General features: G+C 54.5%; 1 protein-coding gene across 1 annotated transcript in view; it reads right to left on the reverse strand.

Moving 5' to 3' along the window:
* GTF2IRD1 (GTF2I repeat domain containing 1) overlaps nt 1-13,192 on the reverse strand; it is a 140,033-nt gene that overhangs the window by 64,657 nt on the left and 62,184 nt on the right. The window contains 5 exon segments of the mRNA XM_030932008.1: nt 2,579-2,662; nt 5,740-5,829; nt 7,282-7,592; nt 8,667-8,850; nt 11,462-11,617. Of these exon segments, the coding sequence (XP_030787868.1) occupies nt 2,579-2,662; nt 5,740-5,829; nt 7,282-7,592; nt 8,667-8,850; nt 11,462-11,617 (825 nt within the window).

The following is a 13,192-nucleotide window of genomic DNA, read 5'->3' on the forward strand; positions in this document are numbered from 1 at the left end:
GAGCGACTGGTCCTTTGAGTGCCTGTGAATTCGTCTCAGTCCGGTTCATCTGGTTTATCGGGGCCTGTTTTTTCAGCAGCAGGGAGATTCAGTGGACAGAGGGCCGAACCCAAACCCTGCTATTGCCCCTTGGGAAGGGGCTGCCTTCATGCAGTACCACCTTACACCGTCCTCGGCCCCTCACCTGGTCCCAGCATCTTCCCAGAGGACGTGTCCTCAAGGCTTCCTGAAGCCTAATGTTTCCCCCAGTTCTCATGTTTCTGTTTCTTCCCCCTCTGCACCGCCCGCACTGGCCCAGTTCACCCAGATTTGGTGGCTGGTAGAGCTGGGAGCAGGGGCTGCTCACCCACAGTCTGTGGGATGCCTTGGGCTGCCAGACCCTGTCCCCACCATCCTGGGGGTCCCCAGTACTCCTGGGCGCTGCCTTCTCCCCCGCGCAGCTCCCCAGAGGGAGCTCTGGCTTTGTGGGGAACAAGGTCTTGACCACTCCACACCCAACACTCTTTGGATGCGACTCAGGAACTGACATTTGGAAAAGGCTTGGCATTTTGGAAAGTCCAGGGCGTGGGACAGGCCAGAACAGTGGCCTGGGCAGAACCCTCCCAAGGCAGGCAGAGCCGGCTCCTCCCTGGTTCCCCTCCCCCAACCTCCACCTGGCTCACACCTGCCTGGGGCGGGGAGAGACTCAGGGGCAGGTGCAGACAGCCCTTTGCAGCTCTGAGGAGCGAGGAGGCCTGGCTGGGCGAGCGTGGCCACATCAAAGGCAGCCGGCTATCCCAGCCTTCTCATTAAGGCCTCCAGAGTCTTGCTCAGCCCCATCCCAATGTGGAAGGCCCAGCCCACATGCAGAGGCTGCCCCAGCCATGGTCACAGGGCACCTCGTCCATGAAGCCACCTTTGACTTCCCAGCCTATTGAGACTGTTTCTTCCTTGGAATTATCCTCCCTTCTTTTTTCTTTCTTTCTAAATTCTTTTCTTAATGATTTTTCTTTTTTTTGAGAGAAAGCCTCACTGTCACCCAGGCTAGATGGAGCGCAGTGGCGTGATCTTGGCTCACTGCAACCTCCGCCTCCCGTGTTCAAGTGATTCTCCTGCCTCAGCCTCCCAAAGTATCTAGGACTACAGGTGCATGCCACCATGCCACGCCCGGTTAATTTTTGTGTTTTTGTAGAGACGGGGTTTCACCATGTTGTCCAGGCTGGTCTCGAACTCCTGAGCTCAAGTGATTCACCCGCCTCGGCCTCTCCAAGTGCTGGGATGACAGGCGTGAGCCACAGCGCCTACCATTTGCGTTTTCTTTCCAGAGTGTGGTGGCCTGACATCTGCTATGAGCCTGACTCTGTCCTGGGTGCTAAGGACAAAGAGAGGGGTTGGGTGCAGTCCTGGCCCTCAGGGAGACAGCGGCAGGCAAGGCGTATCAAGTTCCCAAGGTGTCACAGAGAGGGAACCATCAGGGTACCCAGGCCTTCCTGGGGACCCAAAGGCTTCCTGGAGGAGGTGACTCCCAAGATAAAGAACAATTAGGAATTTGTCCCTAAAATGTGAAAAGACTGTGCCAGGCAGAGGGCACAGCACAGGTAAAGGCTAGGAGGCAGGAAATGGTGTGTTACTGTGGGGGACTGGCACATGAGGCCAACACAGATTTTTCTGGGCCTTGTGGATACTTTCCCTGATGGGCAATCTGTTATGTTTGGTTTTTTTTTTGTAGAGATAGGGTCTCGCTCTGTCGCCCAGGTTGGAGTGCAGGGGTACAATCATAGCTCACTATAGCCTCAACCTTCTGGGCTCAAGCAATCCTCCCACCTCAGCCTGCAAGTAGCTAAGACCCCAGGTGTGTGGTTAATCTTCTAATTTTTATTTTTTATTTATTCGTATTTTTTGAGACAGAGTCTCACTCCGTCACCAGGCTGAAGTGCAGTGCCATGATCTTGGCTCACTGCACCAGGTTCCAGTGATTCTCATGCCTCAGGATCCGAGTAACTGGGATTACAGGCGTGTTTTACCATACCCAGTTCATTTTTGTATTTTTAGTAGAGACAGGGTTCCAGCATGTCGGCCAGGCTGGCCTCGAACTCCTGACCTCAGGTGATCCGCCCGCCTCCGCCTCCCAAAGTGCTGGGATTACAGGCATGAGCCACTGTGCCCAGCCTGGTTTAAAATTTTTTTTTGGTAGAGACGGGAGGTCTCACTATGTTGGTCAGGCTGGTCTTGAACCCCCGGCCTCTGGTGATCCTCCCACCATGGCTTCCCAAAGCGCTGGGATGACAGGCATGAGCCACTGCGCCCGGCCCCCAGATGGGCAATCTCTGCCCCCAACCTGCCCCGCTCCCCACCGCTGAGCCCAGGTCTGGGGCTTTGCCATCAGTTCCGCCCCCTGAAGAATCTGGAAGGGAAATATTGACACAACCACCCCCTACCCAGACAGGAGGAGCCCGCGACGGATGACATTAGTGTTGCCGGCGCGCGGGAGCCAGCATATGGCTCCCGCTGCCGTGTTGGGGAACACGAGTGATTGCCACGTAATGAGATGCTCAACACGGCTGCTGGGGCCACACGGCGGGCCGCGCCGCCCACTCACCATATCTGCTGTTAAACAGGATCTGCACACACTCCCGGAGCGTGTTGATGTCCTCGGTTTCCTTTATGAAGGCGTCCCACTTCTCTATCAAAACACAGGAGGCACAAGTGAGCAGGGCCCCATGGGATGGTCACATGCCCCACATCGGCCATGACCACCGGGCTTTCACCCCCAGAGACCCCGAGGCCGGCCCCAGCCCCCAGTCTTTCCACCCTCTCCCACCTCGGACCGTACTCGAATTCAGGGTGCTCTGATGGTTCCCCATCTGCCTGTTCCTGCCCTAACATTTGTCTCTGGCCTCTCCCACGGGTGTGGTGTCAGAATAGGCTCAGCCTGTCCATCCTGAGCCCATCCTGCCCCAGACATACAGGAGGCTGGAAAAGCAGTCCCTTCAGCATAAAAAGAGGTCAAGTGTTCTTTTCTTTCTTTTCTTTTTTCTTTTTTTTTAAGATAGTGTCTTACTCTCTCACCCAGGCTGGAGTGCAGTGGCGTGATCTTGGCTCACTGCAACCTCCACCTCCCGGGTTCAAGTGATTCTCCTGCCTCAGCCTCCCGAGTAGCTGGGACTACAGGCGTGTGCCACCACACCTGGCTAATTTTTGTATTTTTAGTAGAGACGGGGTTTCACCATGTTGGCCAGGCCGGTCTTGAACTCCTGACCTCAGGTGATCCACCTGCTTCAGCCTCCCAAAGTGCTGGGATTACAGGTGTGAGCCACTGTGTCCGGCCTGAGATCGAGTATTTTATTTTTTAATTTAAATGTTTAAAAAAAAATAGAGACAAGGTCTCACTCTGTTGCCCAGTCTGGTGTGCAGTGGTGCAGTCATAGCTCATTGTAGCCTTGAACTCCTGGGCTCACATGATCCTCCTGCCTTGGCAGCTGGGATGACGACAGGTATGAGTCACAGCTGTGTTTTTTCTTTTTTTCTTTTTTACAGATGGGGTCTCACTCTGTTGCCCAGGCTGGAGTGCAGTGGTATGATCATAGCTCACAGCAGCCTCCAACTCTTGGACTCTAGCGATCCTCCCACTTCAGCCTCCTGAGTAGCTGAGACTACAGGTGCCCGCCACCATGTCTGGCTAAGGGCTGAGTCTTTTTTTTTTTTTTTTTTTTTTTTTTTTTGAGACAGAGTCTCGCTCTGTCGCCCAGGCTGGAGTGCAGTGGCTGGATCTCAGCTCACTGCAAGCTCCGCCTCCTGGGTTTACGCCATTCTCCTGCCTCAGCCTCCCGAGTAGCTGGGACTACAGGCGCCCGCCACCTCGCCCAGCTAGTTTTTTGTATTTTTTAGTAGAGAGGGGGTTTCACCGTGTTAGCCAGGATGGTCTCGATCTCCTGACCTCGTGATCCGCCCGTCTCAGCCTCCCAAAGTGCTGGGATTACAGGCTTGAGCCACCGCGCCCGGCAGGGCTGAGTCTTGATCTTGAGAATCTAACCCTTGTACCTCCTGCATCTGAGGTCTCACTCAGCACTGGCCTCGCTGGCTTCCCCCAAACTCTCAGCTCTGCTGGCCTCTCTCTCAAAACCTCTGTCTTGATTGAATAATAACAAGTGATCGTTGGTTCATTTGTGATTAGTAGAAGTAACAACTTTAATTTGTTAAGTGCTTATCTGTGCTAAGTACTTTATATATAATAATCTCCTATTTAATTCCTTATGACAAGTTTTAAACGGAAATATCATTCCCATTTTGCAGATAGGAAAACTGAGGCTCAAAGAAGCTGAGTATCTCGCTTGCGACAACCCAGTGAGATTCTATCCCAGCTTGTGCCCCAGCCCACGGGCCTGTCATGATGCTGTTCTATCTGGACATTTACGTCTCCTCCCTGCCAGGGCTGGACCTTGTTTGGGGCAATGGCAGATTGGGTTGTGGATGGCTTGGGGGGCGGGGGAGCCTCCATTCTGATCCCAGGGGACTGGGTTTTCTTTCTTTCTTAAAATTTTGTAGACGTGGGGTCTCACTAGGTTGCCTGGCCTGGTCTAGAACTTCTGGCCTCAAGCCATCCTCCCCCTTATCCTCCCAAAGCACTGGGATTACAGGTGTGAGCCACTGCACCTGGCCTACGACTGGGTTTTCTTACAGAACCTCTTTCTGGAGGTAAGGCTGAGACCCACACAGGGCAAAACTGCTGGCAAGTCCTACTGCATTCCTTCTTGGTATAACTGAATCCCACACTTTGCTACACTCAGGACTTCTGTGTGATCTTTTTTTAATTTTATTCAATATATTGCTTCCTTTAAAAGGTGGAGTTTAATTCCTCTCCCACGGAGGGTAGGCTGGATCATGTTTCTGGCTTCTAACAGATAGAACATGACAGCAATTTCTAAGGATGGGTCATAAAAGCCATGTGGCTTCCTTGTTCCTCTCTTTTGGATCGAGAACTCTGGAGCAAACCGGCGGCCATGTTGTGAGGATGCTCAAGCAGCCCCGTCAAGGCTAGCCCACATGGTAGGGAACTGAGGCCTCCTACCAACAGCTGTGTGAATGAGCTCAGAAGCATCTCTTCCCACCCCAGTTGAGCTCTTGGATGACAGCAACCCCAGCCGACATCTTGACTGCATCCTCATGAGAGACCGTGACCCAGCACTGCCCAGCTCAGTCAGTCCTGAATTCCCAACCCCCAGAAACTGTGAGGTAATAAACACTTGATGTTTTAAGCTCCGTTTTGGGGTTATTTTTTGTTATAATTTTTTTTTAGAGATAGGGTCTAACTGTTGCCCAGGCTGGAGTGCAGTGGTGCGATCACAGCTCACTGCAGCCTCCAACTCCTGGGCTCAAGTGATCCTCCTGCCACAGCCTCCCAAGTAGCTGGGACTTCGGAGGATAGGCACCACCATATCCAGCTAAATTTTCTTATTTGTTGCAGAGACAGCGTTTCGCTCTATTGCCCAGCTGGTCTCAAACTCATGGCCTCAAGCAACCCTCCTGCCTCAGTCTCCCAAAGTGCTGAGATTACAGGTATGAACCACCATGCCTAGTCTGGGGCAGTTTATCACACAGCAGTAGATACCTATTACATCCCAGTTTATTTGCAGTCCCTTGAGCAGAGCTGTTCCTCCTTTCTCTCACAAAGACCCAGGAGACACTTATCGATTTCAATGAGCACCACCTCCAACCCCAGATTCCCACTCAGGCCTGGGTGCTGCATGGGCGCCGTCCTACCTGACTTGTCATGGACGATGGAGAAGAGAATGCGCTTGGAGGCATGGACGTTCTGGATGAGAGGCCCACCAGGCCCGGTGGGCTTCTGTCCTGGACAAGGGAGAGAAGGAAATGGGTTCCAGGTGGGCCCCAAGAGGGTTCCCTAGATCTGGCCCCAGTGTATAGGCCCTGGCTCTGGGGTAACAGCCTCATCTGCCAGGGAGACCCCAGAACTGATTCCTGTGATCACAAGCTCAAGGCAAGGTCCCTGACCAGAGACCTAAGACACTCTGTACCAGAATCTGCTAGCCAAAAGCCAGATTAACAAGAAAGGGATGTTGGAGGTCACCTTTTCCAGGTAAGAACACTTGTTTTACGTGTATAAGCTCGAAGCCTTGGTCAGCCCACATATTTGGGCTTTTTCCCCAATAATAATAATAATAAGAAGAAGAAAAAGAAGAAAAAGAAGAAGTATATATAACTTACAAGCACCTACTACAGGCCAAGCATTAGACCCAGACCCAAGTGCTTTTTTTTTTTTTTTTTTTTTTTTTTTAAGGTAGAGATAGGATTTTGCTATGTCACCCGGGCTGGTCTTGAACTCCTGGGCTCAAGCAATCCTTCTGCCTCAGCCTCCTGAAGAGCTTGAATTACAGGTATACCTGGCCAGACCCAGTGCTTTAATACAGCAATTCTCAAACTTGAGCACATTGGAACCACTTGGCCGAGTTGTCCAAAAAGACTACTGGGTCCCATCCCCAGAGCTTCAGATTCAGCAGGACTGCAGTGGGACCTGAGAATATGCATTTCTTACCCTCTCTCAGGAGATGCTACTGCCACCGATCTGTCCTTTAATCATGATAACACTTCTGGGAAGTAGGTAATGCTAGCATTCCCATTTTATAGAGGAAGAAACTGAGGTTCAGAGAGAGAGATTTGCCCCAGGATGCATAGCCACTAAGTAGACGAGCCAGGATGTGAATCCAGGTGCTTCTCTCACCTGCAACTGTTCCTTTTGTCCTGTCCACCTCAGGACCTACTTCCCCCAGTGCCCTTAATCAGGCTGGGTATGCAGTGGGTGCTCACTGAATTGGAGCGGGTCCTCACTGAATGCATGGGGATGACTAGTCTGCTAACTTCCTTTATAGCACGTGATGTGGATCTGAAATATCGCTGGTTCTTTTTTTTTTTTTTTGAGACAGAGTTGTGCTGTCACCCAGTCTGGAGTGCAGAGGTATGCAATCATAGCTCAATGCAGCCTCAAATTCATGGGCTCAGTTGACCCTCCTGCCTCAGCCTCCTGAGTAGCTGGGACCCAGGGAGTCCTTGCAGGTGTCTCTTAGTCCAAGGCCAAGGACATCATTCACAGATGGCTGAGCAGAGACCCAAGGTCCAAGGGGTCTCTGCTAGGACAGCATCTGTCCAGTCCCACCCCCATGCCCAGACATGGCTCCTTCCAACCTAAGAGGGCCCAGGCATCCTGACCTGCCCTGGGAGGATGTCCCATGCATGAGTGACCTCTGTCCCACCCCCTAGACTTGGAGATCCCAGCAGCAATGTTACCACAACAGTCGGAGAAGTCTTGGGCACCAGTGGACTTGGGCTCTGGCATGGGCCGACTCAGACCCAGGTCGCTGGGGGCAAGGGGGCAGGAAGGTGCTTCCTGCTTGAGCTCTCGGATGGCGTGGTTGGGGAGCGCCGTGCTGTACAGGAAGCTGGCCATGGAGGAGGAGGTGGCGGTGGGGGGCAGGTCCTGGGGTGGCACCTTGGGGGCCTGGCCATGCAGGCCACAGTCCCGTGACCCCTTGGGTATCAGGGAGACACCATTCAGCTCCACCAGGGCTTTCGAGTCCCGCCCACCATCCTCAAGTGGCCTGAGTAAAGGAGAGGACACATGGACAGCTTTGTACATCTGTTTCACATGTTGCAGCTCTTCCCCCACAACCCTGCATCCCCACCCTCTGCAGAACATAACAGCCCCGTAAGAGGGCAGGACAGGAGCTGCCCTTCCACTTTACAAGTGGGGATGCAGGCTCAGAGGTGGGAATGGTGTGCCCAGGGCCACAGAGCCAGGCCACTGGAGGACCGGGGCCCTGCCCCTCTGCTCCAATTCACTGATCAGATCCTGCCAGGTGCAATTGATTGCCTCCCGTCTCCTGATGCTCCCCTCCCCTTCCCTGCCTCTGCATTGCCTGGGGCGCCTAGCAGAGATGGGCTCAACCTTAAGCCCTCAGGCTGCCTTCCTGGCTCTCCTGACAATTGGTACTGCCTCAGACCAGCCTCAACAACCTAATCTCCCCTAGGTCCCTAATTAACCCCAGATTTACAACCTGAGCAAGCACAGGACATGGTTCTCCCACTTCTGACACCTAAAATGCCACATTTAAAAAAATTTTTTAAGAGACAGGGTCTTGCTTTGTTGCCCATGCTGGAGTGCGGTGATGCAATCACAGCTTACTGCATCCTCAAACTCCTGGGCTCAAGCAATCCTCCTGCCTCAGCCTCCTGAATAGCTGAGATGACAGGTGTGTACCAACACACCTGGGTATTTTTTTTTTTTTTTTTTTTTTTTTTGGCAGAGACAGGGTCTTGGTATGTTGCCCAGGCTGGTCTCAAACTCCTTGGCCTCAAGTGATCCTCTCACCTCAGCCTCCCAAAGTGCTGAGATTACAGGTGTGAGCTACTGTGCCCGATCACATTGGTGCTATTTTGTCCCAAGTCATGTCTCTTCCAGTCTCTCTGCAATGCAACTTCCCTGGGAAGACTTCAAGGCTTAATGACCCAGCTCAGATCCTGTTCTATGACTTCGCTTTCACTTCACCTCCACCATCAGACTAGGAGCTTTCACCACCAGGGTCCCCCATGGGCATCTCAAGTCCCTTCCCCTCTGGCTAAGTGGCCTCCAGCCCCCGGCCCCAGCCCAGCCCTGGGCCAGCTACCTCACTCACCTCTTGAGCTTGAAGCGGATGCGGTGGCTATGTTCCAGGATGGCCATGAGGGCCTTGGGGTCATACTCAGCCGGCCTCCGGAAGGCCAGGCCCTCCGGCAGTCCCTGTACAGCCAGCAGCCCTGGCTCCCTGAGCAGCCTCTCGTAGGGCAGCGGCACCACGCTGGCCCTTCCCAGGGCCTCACCTGTAGGGGGAGTCCAGGAGAGGGGCCTGGTATGAGAGGGCAGCCAGACTGGAGTCGGGGCCGCTGTGCCCCATAGTGGGGGCAGTGTTGAGTGGCTCCCCTTGGTGTGGGGCTCCCATGGACCCCTCATAACTGCAGACTTTGTGCAGAATAACTGCTTGCAGGCTAGGGGTGGATGCTGTGGACAAGGCCCCCTTGTCTGCCTCTGGGGGGCTGGGGCTCCCCCACCGAGGGGGGATCCCTGCTGCCCTCCCCAGCCAAGCTCCTCTCCACTTGGACACCTGGCTGGAAGGGAAACCGGGGACTACAAGGGCCCAGAGGACAGAGCAGAGAGAGACAATCCGGTGAGAGTAAAGAGGGCAGAAGAGACGGAGAAGCGGGCACTTGCATGAGCCAGACTGCAAGGAAGAAGCTGTAAGGGCCGGGCACAGTGGCTCATGCCTGTCATCCCAGCACTTTGGGAGGCTGAGGCGGGAGGATCACTTCAGGCCAGGAGTTCGAGACCAGCCTGGCCAACATGAGGAAACCCCGTCTCTACTAAAACTACAAAAATTAGCCGGGCGTGGTTGTGGGCATCTGTAATCCCAGCTACTCAGGAAGCTGAGGCAGGAGAATCGCTTGAACCCAGGAGGTGGGTTGTAGGGAGCTGAGATGATGCCACTGCACTCCAGCCTGGGTGACAGAACGAGAATCCATCTCAAAAAAAAAAAAAAAAAAGAAGAAGAAGAAAAAGGTGTAGGGAGGAAGGGAGAGAGACTGAGAGGGGAGAGAAAGTAAGAAGAGCAAGTGGAGAGGGAGCAAAAATAGGGGATTCAGAAAAAGACGAGACAAGCTGGGCACGGTGGCTCACGCCTGTAATGCCATCACTTTGGGAGGCCGAGGCAGGTGGATCACTTGAGGTCAGGAGTTTGAGACCAGCCTGGCCAACATGGTGAAATCCCGTCTCTACTAAAAATACAAAAATTAGCTGGGTGTGGTGGCATGCACCTGTAATCCCAGCTACTCAGGAGGCTGAGGCAGGAGAGTCGCTTGAACCCAGGAGGCGGAGGTTGCAGTGAGCCGAGATCGCGCCACTGCACTCCAGCCTGGGCAACAAGAGCGAAACTTCATCTCAAAACAACAACAAAAGAAAAAGATGGGAGAGAGGAGGAAGAGACAGACTGAGAAGAGGCAGGAACAAAGACGGGGGTTGGGCACAGATGAGGGGAGGCAGGCTGGGGACTGGGGACTGAGGACTGGGCACTGGGATATCTGTTGTCACCTCCAGGCTGCAGCCCCACCCAGAGCCAGGAGGCCCATCCTCTCATAGCCTCCTTGAATTCTGCCCAAAGTGGACAAGGGGGGCCAGGGCAAGGTGGGCAGGGGTGTGGGGAAAAGAACGAGAGATCGTTTCCACCTAACGAGAAACACCCACAAGTGTGGAGGGACAGGCCACCCCTTCACAGGGGTGCGGGGGGCTCTGTGCATGGGCCCTGTAGCTGGCAAAAGTGTCGACAGGGGTACAGTCAACCATGCGTGGCAAGTCCCCCATCCCAGGGTGGCCAGCGTGACTGCCCAGGGCCTCTGAGTACCCCTCCTCCTGACATAAGAACACCAGAAGTTTCCTCGCAGACCTTTGCTCCATAAAACCAAAGGCCACAGTAGGAGAAGGGATAAAGGCAAATCAGAAATGAATGAGATGGGACCCCGAGGGCCAAAGGGACCTGCCCAAGGTTTCCCAGGGCGTGTGAAGGCCACCACTGGGGCCCTGAGGCCCTCTGCATCCTGACACTTCCCAAGGGAGGCCAGTTCTCCTCTCCCTGCAGGAAAGATGTGGCTGAGCAATCAGCCTTCACTTAGTCATTCAACAAACATTCTCCGAGGGCTCTGAACTACAGGCTGGAGACAGCTAGAAAGGGCAGACATAGCCCCTGACCCTGGAGAGCTCCTGGGTTGGTGAGGGGACAGGGCACTGTGGGTGCCAAGAGAGGGGCCTAAACCCACTGTGAGGGGGCTTCCAGGAGCAGAGCCTCAGTGGCATGCGGGTGTCCACCAGACAGAGGAGGAGAAAGGCAGTCTCAAAAGATGCAACAGCGCGAAGGCCAGGGCATGTAAAAGGAACCAGCGAGTGCTGGAGAACAGGAAGTGGTTCTGTAGGGAGGTCAGTAGGGCCCTGTCACCTAGTGGGAGAAGAAGGTATAGAGGGGATGAGGATGGGTGTGTGGGCCCCTGTGCCATGCTCAGGGCCGACGGGGAGCCCCCGAAGGCTGTGGAGGCAAGAGCTTCATTCATGGTCAGACTTGCGCTTTGAGAAGATGCCCTTGGTGGCAGGGCAGGTGTGGGGAGGCAGGGAGACCGTGGCAAGCCTGGGGCTATTTCTAGGCAAGAGGTGGCATGACTTGAGCCAGGGCAGGGACAGTGGGGATGGAGGTTTGGGAAAACGGCTGGAGTAGAACGTCTGTGTCTGGGAATGCAGAGATGAGGAAGGGCTAGGGTAGCCAGTACCTCCATGCCTTGGAGTCCGGCTTTGCCCAGGGCCCATAGTGGGACAGAAGGGGGCCCCCTCTGCTGGGTGGGGACCCAGGCTCCCACCCTCCCTGGGGCCCCCAAATGGAATGAGGAAGGATCTTACTATAAAGAACATCAAACACCTCCTCTACCATCTTCCGCAGAAGGTACACATCTGAGCCATGTTCCAGGGAGGACCGAGGGAGGCTCCGGCCGCTGCCCTCACCCCGCTGCACCTTCTTGGGGTGCTCTGCCTCCGGATCCTTCCACGGGGGCCCTCCTGTGGGACACAGAGCACGTGAGGCCACAGTGAACACCCGTCTCACCATCCGGCCTTCGAGCGGGGATGTCTCTGCCCTGTGCTGAGCCATGGAGACTGGCACACAATGTGATACGCAAGTGAATGAATGAATGAAGAATTAGTAAGTGTGCAAGCCCTATCCCAACCACTCCACTGAGGGCCAGGGCTGGTCATCTCAGAGTTCCCATTGCCTGGCCAGGGCTAGGCCTCACCTCTGGTCACCTCTAATTTGCTGTGTGACCTTGGGTAAGTCCCTTCTCTCTCTGAGCCTCCGTCTGTGAATGCTCGTGGGAGGCCAGCTATTCCAGCTCAGAACTGAGGTTCCATGAACGTTCCATCTGTCTCTTTCTCTCTCTCTCTCTCTTTCTCTCTTTCCCTCCCTCCCTCTCTCTTTCTTTCTTTTTTTTGATCGAGTCCACTCTGTCGCCCAGGCTGGAGTGCAGTGGCACAATCTCGGCTCACTACAACCTCCACCTCCAGGGTTTAAGTGATTCCCCTGCCTCAGTCTCCCAAGTAGCTGGGATTACAGGCGCCCGCCACCATGTCCAACTAATTTTTGTATTTTTAGTAGATATGGGAGCTTATCATGTTGGCCAGGCTGGTCTCGAACTCCTGATGTCAGGTGATCCGCCCGCCTTGTCCCCCCAAAGTGCTGGGATTACAGGCGTGAGCCACCGTGCCTGGCCCCATCCATGCCTTTCTGTGCCCTGACACCAACACCGTCTTGACCAATCTATGCCCCCGTTTTCTGTGCCCCAGGCTGGGCCAGAGTGGGGACCGGAGAGTGTTGGTAGATCTTTCGGGAATGTTCTAGAAGCTGCACTGGAAAGGAGATGAGAGGAGGGGCCTGTGGCCCCCTCCCAGCTTGGAGCCTGTTCTCCTCTGGGATCTGCAGAGCTTGAAATAAACCAGCCGAGTTCCTGGTGCTATAAATAGCGGCTCTGCCTGGCTCTAGAAGCCAGGTGCACCGCCTCAGGCTCTGGGAGGCTGGGGTGCCACAGGACCTGCTGCTGTCCACTCTACTCGGCCCAGTCCCCCATTCTGGCCCTGGGGAAGGTCTAGGCTCTGAAGGCTGAGTGGGGTGGGGGGTTGGCTGGGGACATTACTAGGGACGCAGCTGCACCCCAGTAATGATAGGCCCAGTGCTGGGGGATGCCCTTCCCTGAAACAGCTGATCTTAGGGGTGTGATGCGAATACTAATAATAGCAACAACAGCTGGTGTCTACTGAGTGTGAACCCAGTGCCAGACACTGTCCTAAGTGCTTGCCGGGTACAAATTCGTTTAACCCTCAGACCCACCCGTTCTCGCCTTTCACAGACGAGTGGGTTGAGGCACAGCAGTTGTGGACCCAGGCGGCCCGTTCTCTTAACCTCATGCTATACCATGGTTCTTTTGAGATGGGGTCTCACTGTCATCCAGGCTGGAGTGCAGTGGTGCCATCGTAGCTCACTGCAGCCTTAAACTCCCAGGCTCAAGTGTTCCTCTTGCCTCAGCCTCCCAAAGTGCTGGGATTACAGGCGTAAGCCACCGTCCCTGGTCCCATCCATGCCTT

Source organism: Rhinopithecus roxellana, chromosome 6 (genome assembly GCF_007565055.1).
Source record: "Rhinopithecus roxellana isolate Shanxi Qingling chromosome 6, ASM756505v1, whole genome shotgun sequence".
Lineage (NCBI taxonomy): Eukaryota > Metazoa > Chordata > Mammalia > Primates > Cercopithecidae > Rhinopithecus > Rhinopithecus roxellana.